The 25,215-nt window shown below is 39.2% G+C and overlaps 1 protein-coding gene across 3 annotated transcripts in view; it reads right to left on the bottom strand.

Moving 5' to 3' along the window:
- Positions 1–25,215, bottom strand: part of FIG4 (FIG4 phosphoinositide 5-phosphatase) — a 134,860-nt gene that overhangs the window by 101,751 nt on the left and 7,894 nt on the right. For 2 of the 3 annotated variants that reach the window (NM_001114624.2, XM_063811944.1), the window contains 2 exons: positions 8,324–8,422; positions 6,932–7,055 (listed from right to left, as the gene is read on the bottom strand). In NM_001114624.2, the coding sequence (NP_001108096.1) occupies positions 6,932–7,055; positions 8,324–8,422 (223 nt within the window). Of the gene's footprint in view, positions 1–6,931; positions 7,056–8,323; positions 8,423–21,801; positions 21,997–25,215 lie in introns of those variants that run through there. The other variant, XM_016954680.3, reaches the window with a different exon arrangement.

Raw genomic sequence — 25,215 nt, 5'->3', positions numbered from 1 at the left:
TGCCAGTTCCCTGGAAAGTGAATAGGTTGGGCAAACAAAACAATGTATCAAGTAAATTACATATCCTTCATGCAATCTTCCACAAATATCATTTCTGATAGTTCAGTTTTTAAATGAATATTGGAGAGTTATAAATAGAGTTATATTTTATGTCAGATCATTAGAATATAGAGGTTCTATATTGGTGACTAAAGAAAGAGCCATATACATTAATGTTCAGCAGCATTATATTCTCAGCAACACACTAGTTGCCATACAATCTTGGTCAAAAACTTTCAGGTTCCCTGAACTTTGCTTTGGGAGTTAAAACTAACTTTCTTGGTGGTGGGGAAGAGGGGACACTTCTGAAATAGCAATGCAAGGAGCTCAGCAGACTCTTTCCTAGGAAAACAACCATAACTAGTAAAAATAATAAAAACAAAGGAAAACATTAAAAGTTTCTGGAAACTGCCCTAAGGGCATACAGAAAGTGGAGAAACATTTATCCAAGAAAATCTAATAAATCTTGTTAAGAACAGCAAGTCTGTGGCATTTGGATCATGGCCTGCTCCCCTTCCACACTGCCTCCCAGTTCAGCGTGACAGGATATCTACTCTGGGCAGGTGCAGCCAAGAAGGCAGGGCTCCTTCCTCTCTCTCCAGCTCCCAGTCTAGGACCACAATTGCTGCTCATGAGGGGTAGGCCACCAGCTTTTCTCATCCCCACCAACTCTGTGTTGTAAAAGCTCTATTCCAGGCAAGCATGGCTAAGGTCTGGGCTCCTTCCTTCAACCAAGCACCGACTCACAGGGTAGAGGCTCTACTCCAGGCATGTCAGGCCAAGAACACAAGGTCCCATCCCTGCCCAGCTCACTCACTCACAGGGCAAGCTAGATACAGTCATATACAGCTGTCTTCTCATCAGAAGCAATGAAAGCCAGAATGAAGAGGGATGCCATAAAGTACTAAAATATATATATATATAAGAATCTTATATCTAGCTATCTTTCAAAATGAACTTTCTTACACATACATTCTCTTTGTTTCTCTCTCTGTATGTGTGTGTGTGTCTCTCTCTCAGAGTGTTATAGTCTATAAAGTCTAAGCTAGGATCCTGGTGCTCTGTCTGAATTTTTGCTCTAGAATTGGCAAATACCTATGATCTATGTCTTGCTATTCTCAGCTGATGAAAAAAGAATGACTAATTGAATACATTAACATAAATGAGCTGAAATCTATAATGGAAAGATGCCTCAAGAATCTTATCGGCCATGCCACTGCGAAAAAAATGCTATTAAAATAATGAAAAATATTTGTATTTTAGAAATCCACAAAACACAAAGTGTTTTTTAAAAAAGGTTAGAGACTAGCCAAAAATGACCTCACTAAAGTTGAAGGACACAGGAATGGGAAGGAAGGAAAAAAAAAAAGCTGATGACAACTTCACTAAAAGCAACTTAGGAAGTAGTCATCCTTTCAGAAATATAAAACTTACAAAAGTAAGCATTTCAGAAGCAGCACACACACCAAAAAACTTAAAAATGGAATGTAATTGGGATTAAATAATAAATATTTACAAGATAAATTAGTTTTCCTTTTATTCTTACTGTATATTTATTTTTTAGATAAAAATTCTTAGTAATAATTTCTCTCAACCTGCATTCTAATTGAATTTTAATTTTATGTTTTTAGCGCCAGGCTATTTATATCATTCTACACTTCCCTTCATAATTTGTATAAGGGAAAGTAAACATACTGCACAAAAGAGACACTCTTCTTCCAGCACAAATGGCTTCAGTATATTATAAATGAGATTATTTTCCACTTCCTTGTTACTACCAATTGGAAATGTCTCTCAACAATTAAAGGCTTCAGTTTGGCATAGACATCCACCAAGAATCAGCCTGTTCATCCCTCTAACATGATGAACACCAGAACAAGTTTCTTCATCTTCATTCTATGTACTTCTGACCCCAGACCAATTTCACTGAGTACTTTCCAGAAGACAAGATGATGGTCGTCATGCAAAAGTGATTTCTCTCTCCAAAATAAAAAAGGCTGTGTCACTTGAGAGGGAAGCCAAGCAAAGTATATTAAAAAGGACAATATGAGAGAATGGAGTAGTATGCAATTCTGGTGGCTGGAGAGGACCCTCATCAGCCCACTAACAGGGAATAGTGTAATATCCTGTATGGGGGGTCACCATGCCAGCCAGCTATTATCTTGAAAGCCTCCAGTGAGAACAGCACTCCAGCAGAGAAGGACCAAAACCCCCCACAAGGTACCCAGTGCCTTTGTACAACAGAGCTCTCTGGAACCAAAGTGACATCTTTACTATCAAATCATACTGCCCCCTAACTAGTCTGAGACTCACACTTTTTTGGTGTTTTCACTGTTATCTTGGATCTGCAGTCTATTTGTAAGGGTATTGTTTTAAATAATAGCTTAGTCCATCACAGTGTACCGTATTGACACTTCTTATTTTGCCACTCCCCTTCAACATACTAGAGGCTTAGAAGAGTGTCGTCTGACAGACGACAGTGGCAGAAAAAGAACACATACCTAAGGGCTATGTATCAAAAGGAGCTGGGATGATAACAGAACTGAGTAGTATGGACTATAGGTCATTCCATTCATGTGCCCTAGGACCACATAAAACAACTTAGTGATGGATGCTCACGATCCCATCCAGTGGTTTCCCAAACTTCCTGCTGGCTGTCAAATAACAAAGGAACAGATCAGGAATTGGCCAGGCAGCTACAAGACTGGATCAATCCGTTTATAGCAAGGAAAACCCTCTAGGTCAGTAATATTCAAAATATGGCCTAGGGACCAGTGCTGGTCCATGAGCTTTCAGAACTGGCCCATGAAAAGACAAGTAAACAAATTGAGAGGAAGGATTTAGAAACTTTAGAACAATTTAGATTGCCCCACAACATCTGTGTGCATGATCAGTGAATCTGCCCTCACACAGGGCATAGACTAGTTTGGATAGTATTAAACTCGTGTTTTAAGTCACATGTGGTGTTGGTCTGCAACATGTGATATATGTGAGGGAGGGGGAGAAAAATGGTCCTTTATTACAGATCCTAGAGAAGTATTGTTCTAGATTCTCATGACGTGTACTAAATAAACCATGACAACAATCCAAAACATTCCAACAAAAATATTTTCCACCAATTCAGCATGTTCAAAAAGTTAGTGAAGAAAATATTTTAGCCACAGAATAGAACACAACCATTCTAGTCATTTCACACGTGTTATTTTAACAACTAGACTACACATTTTTCAAAGATAAGTATTTTGTGTTAATAATTTCAGTATCCACTACATTTCTAAGCTTGTACTAGAAAAATCATAGACTTTTATTACTCCCTGTTTACTTTTCATGGATTCTTAACTTTATTTACATGACTGAAGTAGGACACATAAGGCACATTTCCATAAAAATACTAAATGTTTACCAGTACATTATTGTCTTACTTTACTTGCAGGTTAATCTTACAGTGACTTCACCATACATGCACAGTCTCAAAGCTAAAAGGGCTCTAACTTCAACAGAAATAGCTAAGAATGTCACCTTTAAAAGAAACATGGGGACACCTTCAGCCCTCACCCAGAGTTTATTAACCAAAACTTGTGTGTAAATTAAACGTCTGGTTACAAACTTGGTTATCAATTGATTCAAAGAAAAGTTCTAGTTTTACAAGCTTGGTTATCAATAGATTAAAAATGAGGCTAGGAATATGCTAAAAGCAAACATGTCAAGAACAATAAAAGGTGACCAAAGTATTAAAAAAAAACAAAACAGTCCAGCAGTCTAGAGGCCATTTAATGTAAAGTCAAACAGCCCAATACAACTCTGGAATACCCAAGGACAGCTATTTTTAAACACAGTTCAGGCTGAGCACGGTGGCTTATGCCTGTAATCCTAACACTTTGGGAGGCCAAGGCAGGAGGATTGCTTGTGCTCAGCAGTTTGAGGCCAGCCTGGAAAACAAAGTGAGACCACCACCTCTAAAAAAAAAAAGAAAAGAAAAAACATTAGCTGGGCGTGGTGGCATATGCCTGTAGTCCCAGCTACTCAGGAGCCTGAGGCAGGTAGATCATTTGAGCCCAGGAGGTTGAGGTTGCAGCGAGCTATGATTGGCCACTGTATTCCAGCCTAGATGACAGAGCAAGGTCCTGTCTCAAAAAAAAAAAAAACACACACACACGGACACAAACACACAAAACAAAACCCACGCAGTTCAATAAGTGATTTTCACTTTGTTACATTTAATCATCAAGAAAACTTCAATTTTGAATAATAAAATTTGGCCAATAAGGCATTCAATAGTATATACACATTACGAAATGCCTATCAAAAAAGTTGTGGCCAGGCATAGTGACTCACATCTGCAATCCCAGCACTTTGGGAGGCTGAGACAGGCAGATTGCTTGAGGCCAGGAGCTTGAGATCAGCCTGGCCAACATGGCGAAACCCCATCTCTACAAAAAATGCAATAACCAGCCAGGCATGGTGGCGCACGCTGGTAATCCCAGCTACTTGGGAGGCTGAGGCACGAGAATGGCTTGAACTCGGGAGGTGGAGGTTGCAGTTAGCCAAGGTCGCGCCACTGCACTCCAGCCTGGGTGACACAGCAAGGCTCTGTCTCAAAAAAAAAAAAAAAAAAAAAAAATGTAATAAGGTATCAACATTTAAGCTTAAACTATTAAGTAACTATTATTTAAATTAGAGTCTACTATATTTTAAACACATTTTATTTACAGTATTTTTTTCTTAAATTTAAAATATAAGCAGGACTGAAAGTGGAATTTAACATACTGGCATTTATGGCATTTAAGCACATGAACTCACATGACACATACAGACATACACATTCCCACAAACACTCATCCATTCAACATGTAACCTCAAGGGCCTTCTCAAGACTAAGCAAAAGGCATAGAAAAGGGGCCAGGCCTGAGGAGAAAAAACCAGTCATGTTATACTACTCTTTACCTTCCCCTGCAGCCACCTAACACACAAAATGAGCCTAAAGGGATTACGTATGAAGAGCAACGACAGTATTCTTAGAAAAGCAAACTCCAAGGATGGCAGAATATAATCAAAGTTTTCATAGACATACAGTCACAAAATAGAAAGTGCTAAACAGAAGACCCAAAATAAGAATCTGAAAACATATAGCATAGTCAAGTCCATATTAATTTTGTTAATATCTGTAGAAACCGCTGATATGGTTTGCATTTGTGTCTTCACACAAATCTCATGTTCCATTGTAATCCTCCATTGTTGGAGATGGGGCCTGGTGGGAGGTGCCTGGGTCATGGGGGTGGATGATTGAATGGTTTACAACCACCCCTTTGGTGCTGTTCTCGTGATACAGAGTTCTCATGAGATCTGGTTGCTTAAAAGTGTTGCTTAAAAATGTGTGGCACCTCCCCCACCCTTCCTTAATTAAGCTCCAGTCATCTAAGACACACCTGCTGTCCCTTCCCCTTCTGCCATAATTGTAAGTTTCCTGGGGCCTCCTAGAAGCAGAAGCTGCTATGCTTCCTGTACAGCCTGCAGAACCATGAGCCAATTAAGCCTCTTTTCTTTATAAATTACCCAGTCTCAGGTATTTCTTTATAGCAATGCGAGAACGAACCAATACAACCACTTAATATTACACACAGTCCAGTAGGTTTAAGAAACACAGAGATAATTTCCTAGGTGTTTACAGAAAAAAAGACTCAAAATAAGGTGCTGGCAGCAGAGATGCTAAAATACAATAGCCCCCTGCTTTGGCTTTCAAAGCCCAAAGCAATCTGGCCTTGCCTGACTACTCCCCAGCATTCCCAGCACCTCTGGGTACCTTCATGCATGTGCCTCTGCTGTCACCCTTACTGGAGTTCCCTCTTTTCTTCTCTGCATTTATCCATACCTTGTTCCTCCTTCAAGGTACAGCTCAAGTCTCATCTACTATAGGAAATCTTCCCTGGCCATTCCAGGTCCAAGTAATTTACCTCTTCTGTGACCTCCAACACCATTTAATTCATACTACACAGCTTGGCTCTTACTTATAATCTTAGAGTTGTTTTATGTACATTGGATTTTGTCCTCTGCCACAGACCAATCAGGGACAAACCCATAGTACAGTAAAGACAGGTTTATTGATCCACCACAAGGAGGGACAATGCATATCAGAGAAACCATGGAGCATCTTGCTAAAGTAAAGGAGTTATTACAGAATTGGGGGAAAGGTGGAGCTTAGGACCAAGGGTCCTGTTTCCTTGAAAACAACAGAATCATCATATCTATGGACTACTGTGTTCAGAAACCTTGTCTCTGAAGCTCTGCACCTGAGTTGGTAAACCAAAGCTGCTTCTCTGTGTCACAGTGACTTGGGTTGTCCAAGTAAATGTGGGATGTTTTATCTTACTAACACAATTTCAAACAGTGAAGTTTCTGATGGTCTGTGATTTTAGAAACCAAAGTTTCTCAGTGAGTAAAAAAAAAAAAAAAAAGCAGTCATCCAAAGAAGGGGGTTATGACATTTTATAACTATAGACTAACCTCAGGAGAAATTCCTAGTAATTTTAAATCCAGTTTTACGTGATTTGTTACTCCAGCTGATGAATGGCAGGGTGGATGTTTACAGTCCAGTCCAAGCTAATTTTTACTTTTTCATTCATCAATGAGACAGACAGCAACTTCCTCAAAGGCCAAAAACATTTTGATATTTGTTTGTATCCTAAATAAAACTGAGCAGTGCTAAGTGCATAAGCAGATGCTACAGAAACGCTGTTTGCTATCTGATTGATGGATAATGAAGTTTTAAATAACCAAAGCTACAGGTAATTATAATTTTAAAGCTTTATAGCCTTATAAACTCCTTTAAGTAGTCTATGTAGAGAAAACAAAAACAAAAAACAAGAGATTGTAAGAAGGGGGGCAGATTTCTTACCCACAACACCAAAAGCTGAAACCGCTCGAAATAAGCCCGAGGATCCTTTCTGTCCCATCTTTGTTCTATTTCCAAGATCCAAGCGGCCAAGAAGTTCCCTTACTTCTTGTTGAGTATAGACATGCTAAGAATAAGCACATTTACTCTGTAAGGTTGTACTTAGACTTTAGATTATTTATTATTTGTGCCTGAAAGTTAAAAAGTTACCTACAAGCATCATCAGCTATTTCATACAGAAGTATATAATAGTACACAAGTAAGCTACAATTTTAAAAAGCTAACAAGTTCTTTAACATTAGCAATTAAGGTTGGTTATTGGATCATGCTGCTATACTAAAAAAAGTGTCCAAACCTTATACTCTAAACCAGAGATGCAGAGATTTAAGGGATCTACAGGTAAATTTCAAGAGTCCATGAATCCCTTAAAACTATGTGCAAAATTTTGAGTAAATGTGCATCTTTAACAAGAAGGCCCATAGATTTTCTTAACATTTCAAAGGGCTCTCTGACCAATTGCTCCCATCTCCAAATAAAGCCAAGAACCATTACATTATATTGTTAAAAATGCTCAGATAGGTGGGGAGTAGAATGGACCCCAGGAGTAGCATGGGAAATCATAACAAAGAATTTATCTAAAATTATTACAACACAGAAAATAGTTTTGTTACAAGTAGCTTAGTGAAAATGGATTCCACACTGTAGTTACTACATATTTGAGAAACCAGGAATCTTTATGAATTCCGAAATATTCACAGACAGGAATTTCAACACAAAAGATAACTTGAGTTCTTTTGTGTGAAAAGTTAAACTTAACTGTTCAAACCACCATATAGTATTTCACTTTTGACTAACAGCTTCAGGTTTTTGTGCCATCTGAATTCCAGCCTCTGTATTCTTGACTCTGGATAATCTAACTCTGGATAAGAACAGCTTAACATTTCCTTAGTGTATAGCAAATCATCAGTAAAGGTCCTAGAGGTGATTTTTAGGAGGAAAATAAAGTCTGTAGCATAGAAGTCCTCCCTGACTTCAAGTAGCTTGATATTAAAGAACCATAACAGATCGTCTCTTTGGCAGATGCAATATTAAGTTACACTGAATCCTTAAAATGTCAGCCCTCTTTAAGAAACAATACTCATTATCTTATCCTAAGAGTGTGTTTTCGAAAACAAGTCAAAACAAGGGGCAAAGTATAATTCTGGCATACTTCTTGACACCAGTGATTTCTAGAAATCAGATTGGAGATTCAAATTCTAGCCAACCAAGAAAAATAACGGAAACTTTTAGATTTATGATAAAAATAATATATCACTAAAAACTGTAAGGATATTTCATGTCCTTTAAACAACAGGTATTAAAGTTTTTTTGCAGTCAGGTTTGGAGGATACTTACCCTGTCATCAATTATGACCAAATCTTTTGGTTCTGTTCTATCAATCTTCAAGACACGATATTTCGTTTCTGCATTATTGCTCCCAACTAGAAAGTATCTCTATAAATAAAAAGGAATGTCATTAGTTTATCAAGGCATTTTGCCCTATACACATTTTATACCACTTCAGTTTTTGAAATTAAATACATTAATAAAGTCAGGTTACTTTTTAAAGAAATATTTCTGTTATGTATAACTGGCAGATTAAAGAAAAGCTGACTCCAAAAGGTCAATTTTAAAATTAAAATATTCCTAGTGGTTTCATGATAAAGATCAGTCTGATGTCTGAAATGTGCCCAGTAACCAGGTCAGATGAATTTAATTGTCATAAATTTAGAGATTAATCTAACTGATTGGAGGCTGATGTTTAAGCTTTACCAGGAAGAAGCTCTGGTAAAAATTCGAAAGCTCAACATATAATTAGGAATGCTTAGGCAATTATAGCTACTAAAGTACTGACAGCTTATCAAAAAACTACTTACAAATTTTCATAAATGTCTGCAAATGTCTTTAATATAGTAACTATAAAATCTACCCCAAAGTCCCATAAATGATTAAAATGGTTGTCCTTCCCAAATGACCTTTTATAGATAAGCTACAAGAAATTATCATCATTCTTTCCTTCCTAAAACAGTTCCTTGGAGCATTCTGACTAAACACAATCACATTAGTCTTATTAAATAAATACTGGAGGGGTGCTGGGCAAGATGGCTGACTAGAGGCAGCCAGGCGGAACAGCTGCCACCAAGGGACCAGGACAACTGGAGCACTCCTAACAGATCTTCAGAGGGAAGGCACTGAGAGTGGTGGAGGGAAGACACAGAAGCTGGGCTGAAGAGGGAAGAAGCTGGGAACCCTGCATGGGACTACCATGCACTGGCATTCATTCCTGGCCCCCAGTGACTCTGGGGGAATGGGTGAGTTGAACTGGTAAGGAGAAACTTACTCTCGCCAAGGCCTCTGGAATCCTGACAGAAGGAGACTCCCTGACCATCACAGACACTCGAGTTGGCAGGAAGAGCTGCTCAGAGAAGTGGTAGGGGCAACACGCTGGCTTATGCAGAGCCCAGAGGGTTTGGTATGGGAGCATTTGTAGTGGAGCACAGCCAGGGACACTCATCCCCCTAGGGTTGACTTGTTCCCATAGGAGACTTTAGCCCTAGGGGAACTGTCGGACCTGAACTCTGCAGGGCGCTCTTGCCCATCAGACTGGACAGTCGACCTGAGCACCCCTTGGTCTGCTGACCTCTCTCCCAGGGCCCCAGCCCTGCTTGCAGGGAAGCCTTAGGTGTCCTGGGGGCCTGCATCAGAGACCCTGTGCTGGTGGACTGGCACCTGATTGGTGAAGAGCTCTAGTGGGGTGGCCCCCACGGCCACCCAGCAGCCCACCCTCTCCCTCCCTCCACTGCAGCTTCCCGCAGGCTCACCGCCACTTCCAACATCACTCTGCCAACATGTGTGTGCGCAGGTGGGTTTTGTCTTCCTTGCCCTACCAGTGCACGTGTGCGCATGTACCCTGTCCTGCCACTGCTGCAGTTGGGGGTGCAATCCACCTCCCTCCTTCAGCTGCACTGCCATTGCAGCTGGAGCCTTGGTGGGCACAGAGCCAGCCTGCCCCGTCCTCATCCCACCCCTGTGCCATTGCTGCCATGGGAATGAAACTACGCACAGAGGCCAGTGGACCTTCCCCAGCCCTCAGTGACCACCACTGCCTGCAGCACACAGAGAGTGTATATAGACCTGCACCTACCAGTGCCCTGCCCCTGTGCTAACAGGATCACCATGATGACTGCATGCACAGTCACCAGCAGGGCCTCCCCCGCCCCCTCAGCCATGCTGCCTCTGCTGCTGCTGTGAATGCTCACATGGAGGCAGGCACCTGCTGGCACCCTGCTGCAGCCACCATGCTTTCGCTGCCACTGGCACATGCGAATGAAGACATATCCCACCGCCACCGCACCATGAAATGCTTTGGCTGACACCACCCATCAAAGCATAGTGACCAGCAGTCACTACACGTTGGCACCCTCAGTGCATCGGATACCTAACCTCGAGGAGCCAGAGAACAAAGTCAGAGCCCAATACGAGTATTCCAGAGTTAGAGCACACAGTCCAGGAGTTGGCAGCTGAACGTTGGCCCCCTATAATCTTCCAGAAACAATACCTGTCGACTGAATCCACCTGATCCCACAATCGAACCCTTAAGGTCATCAAATAGGATAAAAGAAAAAAAGGCCATATAAAGGTCAACAGCTTCAAAGATTGAAGAAACATTAGCCCACAAAGATGAGAAAGAAACAGTGCAAGAACTCTGACAACTCAAAAAGCCAGAAGTGCCTTTTTTCCTCCAAAACAACTGCACTATTTCTCCAGCAAGGGTTCTGAACCTGGCTGAGATGGCTGACATGACAGAAATAGAATTCAGAATAGGAATAGAAATGAAGTTCATTGAGCTACAGGAAAATGTTGAAACCCAATCCAAGGAAGCTAAAAATCATGATAAAACATGACAGACAAAATAGCCAGCATAGAGAACATTTCTGACCTGATAGAACTGAAAAACATACTACAAGAATTTCATAATGTAATCACAAGTACTAATAGCAGAACAGACTAAGCGGAGGAAAGAATCTCAGAGCTTGAAGACTGGCTTTCTGAAATAAGACAAGAATAGAGAAAAAAAAAGAATGAAAAGGTATGAACAAACCCTCTGAGTAATGTGGGATTATGTAAAGAGACTGACTCTACGACTCACTGGTATACCAGAAAGAGAATGGAAGCAACCTGGAAAACATATTTCAGGATATCATCCATGAGAAATTCCCCAACCCATCTAAAGAAGCCAACATTCAAATTAAAGAAATGCAGAGAACCCCAGTCAGATACTTCACTAGAAGATCATCCCCAAGGCACATTATCATCATATTCTCCAAGGCCAAATGAAAGAAACAATGTTAAAGGCAGCTAGAGAGAAAGGTCAGGTCACCTACAAAGGGAAGCCCATCAAACTAACAGTGGACTTCTCAGCTGAAGCCCTAAAAGCCAGAAGAGATTGGGGGCCAATATTCACCTTCTTGAAGAAAAGAATTTCCAACTCAGAATTTCATATGCAGCCAAACCAAGCTTCGTAAGCAAAGGAGAAATACATCCTTTTCAGACAAACATGCTGTGGGAATTTGTTACCACCAGAACTGCCTTGCAAGAGCTCCTGAAAGAAGCACTAAATATGGAAAGGAAAGACCATTCTCAGCCACTAGAAAAACACCCTGAAGTACACAGACCAATGACACTATAAAGCAACCACATAAACAAGTGTGCAAAATGACCGCTAACATCCTGATGATAGGTTCACACGTATCAATTCTAACCTTGAATGTAAATGGACTAAATACCCCATTTAAAAGGCACACAGTGGCAAACTGGATAAAGGACTAAGACCTATCAGTATGCTGTCTTCAACAGACCCATCTTACATGCAATGAAACCCACAGGCTCAAAATAAAGGGACAAAGTAAAATCTATCAAGCAAACGGGAAACAGAAAAAAGCAGGGGTTGCAATTCTAGTTTCTGACAAAACAGAGTTAAAACCAACAAAGCTTTAAAAAAAAAGACAAAGAATGGCATTACATAATGATAAAGGGTTCAATTCAACAAGAAGATATAACTATCCTAAATATATATGCACCCAACACAGGAACACTCAGATTAATAAAGCAAGTTTTTTGTTTTTTGTTTTTTTTTTGAGATGGAGTCTTGCTCTGTCACCCAGCCTGGAGTGCAGTGGCGCAATCTCGGCTCACCGCAAGCTCCACCTGGGTTCATGCCATTCTCCTGCCTCAGCCTCCTGAGTAGCTGGGAATACAGGTGCCTGCCACCACGTCCAGCTAATTTTTTGTATTTTGTTAGTAGAGACGGGGTTTCACCGTGTTAGCCAAGATGGTATCGATCTCCTGACCTTGTGATCCACCCATCTCAGCCTCCCAAAGTGCTGGGATTACAGGCATAAGCCACACACCCGGCCATAATAAAGCAAGTTTTTAGAGACCTTCAAAGAGACTTAGACTCCCACACAATAATAGAGGGAGACTTTAACACCACACTGACAATAGTAGACAGATCATCAAGACAAAATTAACAAGGATACTCAACATCAGAGCTGAACTGAAGGAGACTGAGACACGAAAAACCATTCAAAAGGTCAATGAATCTGGCAGCTATTTTTTTTTTGAAAAACTAATAAAGTATATAGACCAGAGGCTAGACTAGTAAAGAAAGAATATTCAAACAAACACAATCAGAAGCAACAAGGGAGATATTAACGCTGACCCCACAGAAATACTAACAACCATCAGAGAATAGTATGAACACCTCTATTCACATACACTAGAAAATCTAGAAGAAATAGATAAATTCCTGGACATATACACCGTCCCATGACTGAACCAAGAAGAAACTCAATCCCTGAACAGACCAGTAATAAGCTCTGAAACTGAGGCAGTAATAAATAGCCTACAAGCAAAAAATGACAACAACAACAACAAAACAAAAATCCAGGTCCAGACAGATTCCAAGCTGAATTCTAGAAGATGTACAAAGAAGAACTAGTACCATTTCTACTGAAACTATTCCAAAAAAACTGAGGAGGAGGGACTCCTCTCTAACTCATTCTATGAGGCCAGCATCATCCTGATACCAAAACCTGTTAGAGATACAACAAAAAAAGAAAACTTCAGGCCAATATCCTTGTGAACACCAATGCAAAAATCCTCAACAAAATACTGGCAAATCGAATCCAGCAGCACATCAAAAAGCTTATCCACTACGATCAAGTAGGCTTTATCCCTAGGATGCAAGGTTGGTTCAACATATGCAAATCAATAAATGTGACTCACCATATAAACAGAACTAAAGACAAAAATCACATGATTATCTCAATAGACCCAGATGCTTTCAATAAAATTCAACATCCATTTATGTTAAAAACTCAATAAGCAAGGTATTGAAGGAACATACCTCAAAATAATAAAAACCATATATGACAAACCCACAGCCAACATCATACCAAATGGCCAGAAGCTGGAAGCATTCCCCTTGAAAACTGGCACAAGACAAGAATGTCTTCTCTCAACACTCCTATTCAACATAGTATTGCAAGTGCTGGCCAGGGTAATCGGGCAAGAGAAAGAAATAAAAGGTATCCAAATAGGAAGAGAGGAAGTCAAACTATCCCTTTTCGCAGATAATATGATTCTATTTCTAGAAAACCCAACAGTCTCAGCCCAAAGGTTCTTAAGCTGATAAACAACTTCAGTAAAGTCTAAGAACACAAAATCAATGTGCAAAAATCACTAGCATTCCTATACACCAACAACAGTCAAACTAAGAGCCAAATCAGGGACAAACTCCCATTCACAATTGCCACAAAAAAGAATAAAACACCTAGGAATACAGCTAACTAGGGAGGTGAAAGATCTCTACAAGAACTACAAACCACTGCTCAAAGAAATCAGAGATGACACAAATAAATGGAAAAACATTCCATGTTCATGGATAGGAAGAATCAATATTGTGAAAATGGCCATACTGCCCAAAGCAATTTACAGATTCGATGCTATTATTAAACTACCACTGACATTTTTCACAGAACTAGAAAAAACTATCTTAAAATTCATATGGAACCAAAAAAGAGCCCAAATAGCCAACACAATCCTCAGCAATAAGAACAAAGCTGGAGGCATCATGCTACCCAAATTCAAGCTACACTACAGGGCTAAAGTAACCAAAACAGCATGGTACTGGTACAAAAACAGACATGCAGACCAATAGAACAGAATAGAGAACCCAGAAATAAGGCCACACATCTACAACTATCTAGTCTTTGACAAACCTTACTAAAACAAGCAATGGGGAAAGGATTCCCTATTCAATAAATGATCCTGGGAGAATTGGCTAGCCATATGCAGAAGATTGAAACTGGACCCCTTCCTTACACCACATACAAAAATTAACTCAAGATGGATTAATGTCTTAAATGTAAAACCCAGAACTACAAAAACTCTGGAAGACAATATAGGCAATACCATTCAGGACATAGGCACAGGCAAAGATTTCATGATGAAGATCCAAAAGCAATTGCAACAGAAGCAAAAAATGACAAATGGGATCTAATTAAACTAAAGAGCTTCTGCACAGCAAAATAAACTATCAAGAGAGTAAACAGACAACTTACAGAATAGGAGAAAATTTTTACTAACTATACATCTGACAGAGATCTAATATCCACCATCTGTGAGGGACTTAAACAAATTTACAAGAAAAAAAATCATTAAAAAATGGGCAAAGGACATGAACAGACACTTTTCTAAAGAAGACATACATGCAGCCAACAATCATATGAAAAAAAAAGCTCTGCATCACTGATTATTAGAGAAATGCAAATCAAAACCACAATGAAAGCCCATCTCACACCAGTCAGAATGGCTATTACTAAAAAGTCAAAAAACAACAGATGCTGGAAAGGTTGCAGAGAAAAAGGAACACTTATACACTGTTAGCAGGAATGTATATTAGTTGAACCATTGTAGAAGACAGTGTGGCAATTCCTCTAAGACCTAAAGACAGAAATATCATTCGGCCCAGCAATCCCATTACTGGGTATACACTCAAAGGAAGAGAAGTTGTTCTATTATAAAGACACATGCACGTGTATGTTCACTGCAGTACTGTTCACAATAGCAAAGACATGGATTCAACCTAAATGCCCATCAGTGATAGACTGGATAAAGAAAATGTGGTACATATATACCATGGAATACTATGCAGCCATAAAAACGTCCTTTGCAGGAACATGGATGGAGCTGGAGGCCATTATCCTTGGCAAACGAATGCAAAAACAAAAAACCAAATACTGCATGTTCTCACTTACAAGTGGGATGAGAACACATGGACACACAGAGGGAGCAACAGACACTGGGGTATTTTGGAGGGTGGGAGGAGGGAGAGGATCAGGAAAAATAACTAATGGGTAGTAGGCTTAATACCTGGGTGACAAAATAATCTGTACAACAAACCCCCATGACACAGTTTTACCTAGGTAACAAACCTGCACATGTATCCCAAACTTAAAAGTAAAAAAAAAAAAAAGAATACTGAGAATAAAATGAATAATCAAAATGTAGAAAAATATATTTAAATGAAAATGCTTTTAAGAAAAACTAAATGAAATGAATTATTCTAAAATTATATCTAAAAAATAAGTACTTAATTAGCAAAAATAAAGATATTTCGCTTCAAAAAGTCCTTTAAAAAGTGACACTTTTTAAACATTGCAAAAATTGAGAAAACACTGCCATAATCAACTCACATTGTGCCATTTACTATTGGACATATAAGGTGTAGATACACAAAGCAACTAAATAACAAACAAGTCTTTCGATATTAAAGGCCAAAATGAAGCATGTAGACCACAGGAAATCAGCGCAGGAAAGATTAATGTGGTTTACTATAGATGAGAAAAATGTCAGACGAGTTGGGTCTAGAATTGAACCTTCAAGAATAGGTAACACTTTAAAAGGTAAGAATTTACTGTATATTACAACATGAACACTTGGATATAGTTTTAACTTTAAATCTGTAGAAATACACGGAATTTTTACTATTAAGTATATATATGTGTATATATATGTATATATGTGTATATATATGTATATATGTATATGTATATATGTATATGTATGTATATATGTGTATATATGTATATATACGTATATATGTGTATATATGTATATATATACATATATATGTATGTATATATGTATATATATACGTATATATGTATGTATATATGTATATATATACGTATACATATATATACATACACACACACACATCAGTTTATAAAGGTCTGATTTACTGATAGGTTATGAAGAGCAAAACAATCTGTTAAAAATGATGGGTTAGCCTGACCTCAAGAGGAAAGCTAGTCAAGAAATTCAATCCCTCATCTCCTAGGAGAGGTACAGTCTAGATGACACTATGAGTTATAATGAGGTAGAAATAAAGCAATTATAATAAAAATTAGTAAACTAAGTTGGGACATCCAGTGACAGGATTCGATGTACTGGGGGTGCAGTTAGACAGACAGGCAAACAGGAAGAGAAAGGAAGTCAAAGAATCTCAGCCAGGCTTCAGCTAATTCCTGTCCGTGACACCCTACCCACCCACCACTGAGAGGAGAGGGGGTAACCAATCTAACAACGTTCACCTAAGAAGAATGGTTTGTAAACTATACGTGCTTGTTAGCAGAAAAGGGAGCCCTTCTTGAGGACTTAAAAAATGGCTTCTAGGAGAGGAAATAGCAAGTGCAAAGAACTGAAAAGGGAAGAAACTGGTATGTTTGTTACAGGCACAAGAATAAGCGAGAAAATGTTCGTTCACAAAGCACCTAACACAGTGACCACAGCAGTCAGCACAAAAAAGACACTCAATAAGTGTTAGTTCCTTTTCTGTCCTTCACTTTGTAAGATGTCAGTGAGACTATGCCATTGTATTTGAGGAAAAAGACAAACGCCAGAGGAAAACAGAGAGTAGCCCAAAGGGAGGAAAGCATGTTCAGGACCAGAATGGACCCACAATGGGAGAATGCGCCAATCCGTTAGTAGTCAGTCTATGTCCTCGGGGGAGAAGAGCATGCAAATTGACAATCATGAATAGCATGCTATAACAGAGGCATGAACTAGATGCCATGAGAACACAGGAAGGGCACTTGACTTATCTGGGGATGGTCAGAGCAGGCTGGTGTTGTCCTGATTCTGAATTTGGCCTTGAGGAACCTCTAAGCAGGACTTTGGGCACTGAGCCAAGACAAGGCCAGTGAACCACCCATGTCCACCTGCACCAATCCCTACTCATCACCTGTTCTCCCCAAAGCACTTTTGTTTCTATCTAAATGTAGTACTTACTTCTGAAAGTCTTGTCTAAATTTGTTTGGGGCTTGTCTGCCCCCTACTATAAGCACCTCGGGAGACTGGGGCTAACTCCTTAACCTCTGTGGATTTTAATTCCCTAGTCTAGTAGCACAATGTGGTGCCTCAGGCATTGGCTAAGTGTTAGGTGAAAGAACAACTATGTACCAAAGAGTAATCATTTCTGTGCTGGGTAATTTTCTAAGACATTTATACTAACCCAGCTTTTCTGGGTAAGCACATAGAAAAATGGCTCTTTTAAGTCAACCACTCAGTAAGGAGGAACATCCTAGGTTTAAAAGAGGTAAAATCCCTAAATGAAATTCCCTAGAATTTTATTTTTTAGTTTTAACTTCTATTTTAGGTTTGGGGGTATATGTGAAGGTTTGCTACATAGGTAAACTCGTGTCACAGGGGTTTGTTGTACAGAATTTTAATAAATCCTATGAAACCTAAAGATTAATTGCAATGGGATGATACTTTGGCAGTTTGTGATTTTAAAAACAGATATAAATCCTGACATGCTCATGGGCAAATGCATTATTGGACTTCGAAACACATACTTAGGAAGGCAGATCTGTACTTCCAATATCTAGATCCTTCCAAAGAATCCATGAATCAGAGGAGCCAAAGGCTAAAACCCACAGAATCTGGAAATAGATCAGAGTGGAGGGAAAGAAATGGGAAGCACTATACCTACCCGCATTCTCTCTCTTCTCAAACAGTCTAAGAATCCTAAAAACGTTTTGTGCAGAGAATAGCGACCTCATGTGGAGCCAGTTATGAGGGAAAGAAAACCCCTGCTTTTCAGCGGGCCTACTGTAGACCGCGGAATCACTGCCTGCACTGCCCTCTGGTGGGCAGCTGACCATCCACTTTCACACCAATTTTTTAAGAGGTAACTTCCAGAAAGGCCTTGTTTCTACTCGTTCTTATTTCCTTCCTATTGAATATATCAACACTGTATATCCTCAGCCTTTGTTACATTTAATAGTATGTTTCAAAATGGACCTCAGCATTTTGGGGATTAAAAATTTCCCTAAAGTTTCCCTCCACTAAATTTTTCTCCATTGTTGATTTTTTTCCCAATTTTTAATTTAAAAAAATCTTCAAAGACAACAGAACAGTACAACGAACACCCATATACCCTTCATCTAGACTCACCAACTGTTAACATTTTGTTGCATTTGTTTTCTCCCTCCCCCACTCCTGATAGACGCTTTCTTCCTCTGAACCTCTGGAAATGAGTTGCAGGTATCATAACACATAATCATAATATCATCAATACAATATATATGTACAATTTATATTCCAATTTTCCCCCCATCTCCCTATAATACCCTCTATAGCTGGATTTGATAAAGCCAGAATCTAATCAAGGATCATGTATTACATATCTTTATGTAAAGTTATGTTACATCTTTTTAAATCTTTTAATCTAGAATAGTTCGTCAGGCTTTGTTTTTCATGACTTCCCCATTTTTAAAGAGCCTACTTTTTTTTTTTTTTTTTTTTTTGAGATGGAGTCTCACTCTGTCACCCAGGCTGGAGTGCAGTGGTGTGATCTTGGCTCACCAGAACCTCCGCGTCCTGGCTTCCCAGGTTCAAGCAATTCTCCTCCCTCAGCCTCCCAAGTAGCTGGGATTACAGACGTGCACCATGACACGTGGCTAATTTTTGTTGTTGTTGTTGTATTTTTAGTAGAGACAGGGTTTCGCCATGTTGGCCTGGCTGGTCTTGAACTCCTGACCTCAAATGATCCACCTGCCTTGGCCTCCCAAAGTGCTGGGATTACAGGCATGAGCCACCATGCCTGGCCCCAAGCCGACATTTTTTTACATACATTTTCTTGGTGTTTCTATTGGTGTCACTCATTGGACCACTGACTAGTAAATGCCTCATATGTGTCAGGCACTAGGCTTGATGCCTGAGGAAAAAGATAAACTGAAGATATATTTTGGATATATAACTTACTGGTAGATGGGATCAGGAAGGAGAGTAATAGATCCAATTACCTTTAAGCAGATAGCTAGATGATGGTGCCACTTACTGATGTCGAGATGACTGGAGAAGAAACAGGTTTGAAGGGAAACCCAGAGTTCTGTTCACAACATGCCCAGAGAGGCCAAGTGAGAACTCAGTGGGTAAAAGAGCTCAGTGGGTGCCATCAGCATGTATGCAGCATTTAAAGCCATGGGACTGGGTTAAACCTACTAGAGAGAGTAGGGAGAGTGACGAGAGCCCAAAAAAGCTAGCCTGAGGAACTCCATTATTTAGAGGCTGGATACGGAGAAGGAACCAGCTGAGAAGATTGGGAGGAATGGCTGGTGAATGAGAAAACCCCAGCACGAGGTGGACTCGTCAAAGCAAAGAAAGATCATCTGGGAAAGGAGAAAGCAGTCACATCAGATGCTGCTGAGAAGTCAAGTCGATAAGGACAGAGCATCTGATGACAGGCGCTTGTGAGTGGCCCTTCTGTGGGCAGTCTCAGGGACAGAGAGGGGGCAAGATCCACAACAGAGACGTCTGAGGTGCAAAACAGGTAGAATCCTGGATAAAGATGGAGGAGTGGACACCTCTGGTCCTCCCAAACATCTTACTAAAACCATAGTAAAGTTTTTTATGTTTGTTTTTAGGCTCAAGCCCCAAGAGCAAAAGGAGGAACAAAGAAGATAAAGGAGAAAAATAAAAACCATTTGAAACTGAAAAGCATGTGTAACAAAGCTGACTCCTAAACTGGCAATGGAAAAGTCAAGAAGCAATCCAATTTACACAATAGAACCTCCAAAAGGCTTGGGAATTTGAAGCCCCTGATACCTCTGTAGTGTCAGAAGAAGATAAAAAGAAGAGAGCACAAAAAGAAGTTAGCACAGCTTCTGAAAAGAAAAAAAAAACAAGCTTCAAACTAAAGATCAAGAACAGAGTAACATTAGAAGCTCTCAGCAACAATGCTGGAAGGTGGAAGAGAATGACATAAGGCCTTCAAAACTCTAAAGGAAAATTCATTCCAATCCTTAATTCAGTATTTATTTTATCAATCAAACCTGAGGGTGGCATAGGACATTTTTAGATACTCATGGGCTTAAAAAAAAAAATGAACTTCTATGAACCCTTTCTCATGAAGTAATTAAAGGAAGTACTCTACCAAAACGAGGCCATAATCAAGAAACAGGAAGTGATGGGATCCAGGAAAACAGGGAAACTGTCATAGAGAATATGATATAGGGTAACGGTGAAGGGAAACCCCAGAATGGCGGCTGTAGTGCAGGCCTTGGGAGCATCCAGTCCGGACTAAAGCCATTGCTTCAAGATGAAACCCAGAAGAATACTTAAGGGGTGTGAATGTGTTGAGAGATGTTTACATCTAGGGGAAAGTCAGGGTTCAATTTATTACAAATTTGTAGTAAGAACTAGGGATTGAAAGAAGACAGAAAAGTCATCTCAAGTATTGGCAGAGTCTGAAGAAGCAAAGGGCCCCTAGTTCAAATGGTAGGGAAAGGAGATAAATAAAATATCCAAGAAGAATAGGGAAGGAAAGGGAGCAGTAACTGGAGCACACATGATTTCCATAGATCAGGCATGCCTCAGCCAGACTCCCTAAAGGCATATATACATGCAAGTAGGTGCCTACGAATCAACACCACTAGGGAAAAGGTTTGTGTATTTGTAGATATGCTGGGGCTTGGGATTTGGCAGGAGTTCAGGTGGAGAATTAGGATACCAAAGAAAAAAGCTACATTGAAATAATACCTGTTAAGATAGAAGATGAGCTAAGCTGGCTCTCTTCTGAAAGTTAAGTGTCATTGTTCAGGCAAAAGCTTACAATTTCAATATAGCTTTAATAGAGGTGACTTGGTATAAAGATGAGTATTTCTAAAATATATATGTGAAATCCAAATAGAATACAATAGGTAATCCATTTAACAGGAAATTCAGTATCTACTAACATTATCTTCTTTTATAATGACAGGCTAATTAATCACTCACTTTTCATCTGAGGGAGGAAAATCAGCCTTCTTGAAAGAAATTTTAGGTTGTATGACAGCTTCAATTCATGTTAAACTTCACTTGAACTTTCAGATTAAATGTATTATTTGTAAAGAGCACCATGAAGTTGCTTCTCCCAATCTAACAGTATTGCAAGCCTGCCTCCTCACTTAGTCCAGTAATCCCAGTAATTGGGTAATGCCGCCCAGAAAGGGGAAGTGAGTCTCAAGAGAGGTCTGCAAGGCTATCCATTTGACCTTCAGGGCTTTACTCTGGGGAAGCTTCAAATCCTCTGTAGAAACAAATGTGAATGTCACCTCCAACCACACACTCTAAACCAGTTATTAATATAATCGCTATGTTTCTCTCTCTCACTTTATATACTTTGGTTTCCTTTTCCAATCCTTAGTCAACTACACCCTATATTGCTCTCTCCCATTCCCTGATTACACAAATCAAGGCTAATTAAGAAAGGTGCATTTCCTCACCATGTGGTTCTTGTTTTATTCTACTTTCTGTGATGAGGGTGGGAGGGAGCTTCCTTAAATCCTTTTGGAACAAGGCAGGCAATAAATGCATACATATATGCTAACAATCTTGAACAAGTAAGAGTAAAAATTATCCTAACAACTTTCATCTCCCCGTCCCCTGCAAAATAGACACATGCAGACCTAGTTCTGTTTAGCTACCAATTTTAACGTCAACTATTATGTGTTCATTTCTTTGTTATGAAATGGTCACTTATTGTGATGCTAAGGTCCCTATGTCATCACATATTAAGCAAGGGCACCTTCTTGTAAAGGCAAACTGCAATTTCACCCAGGATAACTTCAGGTTGCTGAATCTCTGCTGGAAACTCCTAGTTGCACTGGGCTGTATGACTGTTAGTGCTGCGTTAGGCCTGGGCCACAAGGCATATTAGGGACCACAGACGAGTCACAAGAGCTAAGGAGCATATTGAAGGTGCTAGGTGCCAAAAAGAATAGGTTAGTTTGGGAAAGGGCCAACCCTCACAAGCTGGAACTACACTTCCTGCATGTCATCTGCCAACACAGCTCCCTTTCCTCTCCAAATGTTCCTCAAAATCCACCTCTATACACAGAGAACAATAACGACCTGAACTTTGCCTCCAGAGCAAGTCTACCCAATTATATTTCTAAATGAAGGCTCAGGACAAGAGACAGCCCATCTTGTCCACTGGCTCTTTTGCTTCTTAATGTGTCTCCTAATTCCTTTATAACTAATTAAAGGTAGAGTGTCCCTTATCTGAAATGCTTGGAACCAGAAGTAAATCAGATTTTCTGTTTTCTTAGATTTTGAAAATATACATAATGAGCTATCCTGGGGATGGGACCCAATCTAAACATAAAATTCATTTATGTTTCATATACACCTTATAGACATAGCCTAAAGGTAGTTTTACACAATGTCTTAAATAATTTTGTGCATGAAACAAAGTTTGTGTACACTGAACCATCAGAAAGCAAAGACATCACTAGCTCAGCCACCCATGTGGACAATCCATAGTTGTTGGCATTACCACTTGCGGTGTCATGTCATGTCCAAAAAAATTTTGGATTTTGGAGCATTTCAGATTTCATATTTTCAGATTAGGGATACTCAACCTCTAATACACCCCCACCAACCAAAATAAGAATGCCCATTTCTTTCAAATACTTCCCAGCAATGGCTTTGGCAAATCTTTGCCATTCTAACAGGCGGAAAAAGGGAATCTATTTTCATTTTATTGCTTTAATTATTTGCAAGTTGAACATTTTTTCATATTCAAACTTCTTTTTAGTGAGCTACTTGTTGATATCCTTGTCCTTTTTATTGGGTGTTTTATTTTTCAGATTGATTTTATAAGACATTTTTGCATGTAAGGATATACTGCTTTATCTGTTGTTCAGGCTACTAAGACTTTCACCATCTGTCATTAATCTTTTGACTACTTTTAAATTTACATTGATAGTTTTAAATGTTTTATATTAGAAAAAAATTAAGTCAACGGCATAAATTTCTATCTTATGAAGCTAGAGAAAGATAAGTTGATTGCTATGGTATACATGTCTGTGTCCTCCCAAACATTTAAAATTCATATGTTGAAACCTAATCCTTAATGCAATAGTATTCAGAAGTGGGACTTTTTGGAAGTGATTCAGTCCTGAGAGCAGAGCCCTCCTGAATGGGGATACTGCACTTATGAAAGAGGTTCAAGGAAGCCTTATTTGCTCCTTCCATTGTGTGTGGACACAGCAGGTCCTCACCAGACACTCGATCTGCCAGTGCCTTGATCTTGGACTTACCAGCCTCCAAACTGTGAAAATCGTAAGCCAACTAGTTGATGGGATTTTGTTACAGCAGCCTGAACGGAATAAGACACTGATTAATCCAAAATGCACATGAGAGGCCAGGCACGGTGGCTCACACCTGTAATCCCAGCACTTTGGGAGGCTGAGGCAGGCAAATCACTTGAAGTCAGGAGTTCGAGACCAGCCTAGCCAACATGGTGAAATCCTGTCTCTACCGAAAATTCAAAAAATTAGCCGGGCATGGTGGCGTGGGCCTGTAGTCCCAGTTACTTGGGAGGCTAAGGCAGGAGAATCACTTGAACCCAGGAGGCAGAGGCTGCAGTGAGCCGAGATCGAGCCACTGCACTCCGGCCTGGGCGACACAGCAAGACTCCGTCTCCAAAAAAAATAAAAATTAAAAAAAAAACAAACAAAAAAAAACGCGTATGAGGAAAAAAAATAAGCCTAGGAGCAGAAATTAATTAACCAGAAAATACACAATAGAGAAAATTAACCAAGTCAAAAGTTTATTCTTTCAAATCCCTAGCAAGATGAATCAAAGCAAAATCAAAGAGAACACAAAACACCAATGTCAGAAATAAAAGTGAAAATTTTACTACAAATCCTATAGACATCAAAAGGATTATAAGGGAATATTATGGGCAACTTAATGCCAATAAATTCAAAAACTAAGATAAAATGAACAAATTCCTGGAAAAATATAATTTGTCAAAACTGATTCTAGGTCCACTGAAAATGTGTATAGCCCTATATCTGTTATGGAAAATGATTGATATCATTATCAAAATTCACCCCACAAAGGAACTCTATTCACAAATCTTTCACTGGTGAATCCTAGCAAACATTGAAAAATAGAAGCAATACCAATCATATAATCACTTTCAGAAAATGAACACTTTTTAACTCATTTTATGAAGCTAGAGTTATCCTGATATCAAAATCAGACAAAGACATTAAGAAAATGATAGACCAATATCCTGAATGTATTAATAAAAGCAAAGATTCTTAACAAAATATTAGCATATAGAATCTAGCAATATATAAAAACAGTAATAAATCATGATCAAGTAGGGTATACCTCCAAAATCCAAGGTTTAACATTTGAAAATGAATTAATGTAATTGGCCATAATATGCAAATAAAGAAAATGTCATGTGCAGATGTGAAAAAAACATTTGACAAAATTCAACATCCACTCACAATTTCTTTATAAAGTCTCATCAGACCAAAGCAAGAAATATTCCTCAATCTGAAAAAGGGTATCTAACCAATAGCTAACATCATACTCAACAGTGAAAGACTGAATACTTTCCCTCTAAGATAAAAAACAAGACAAGAATGTCTGTTCCGGTCACTTCTATTCAACTTTGTACTAGAGGTCCTGGCCAGGGCCATAGGTCAAGAGAAAGAAATAAATGGCATCAAGATGGGGAAGCAAAAAGTGTTCCTCTTTCTAGATTATACAATTTCAATTATCCCGAATTGGTCTACAGATTCCATGAAATTCAAATCACAATCCCAACAGGCTTTTTATTAGAAGTTGACAAGCCTATTGTAAAATTCATATGGAAACACAAAGGTTCTAGAATA

Source organism: Pan troglodytes, chromosome 5 (genome assembly GCF_028858775.2).
Source record: "Pan troglodytes isolate AG18354 chromosome 5, NHGRI_mPanTro3-v2.0_pri, whole genome shotgun sequence".
Taxonomy (NCBI): Eukaryota; Metazoa; Chordata; class Mammalia; order Primates; family Hominidae; genus Pan; species Pan troglodytes.
The sequence above is the reverse complement of the archived record's forward strand: the minus strand, read 5'-3'. Positions and strand labels throughout refer to the sequence as shown.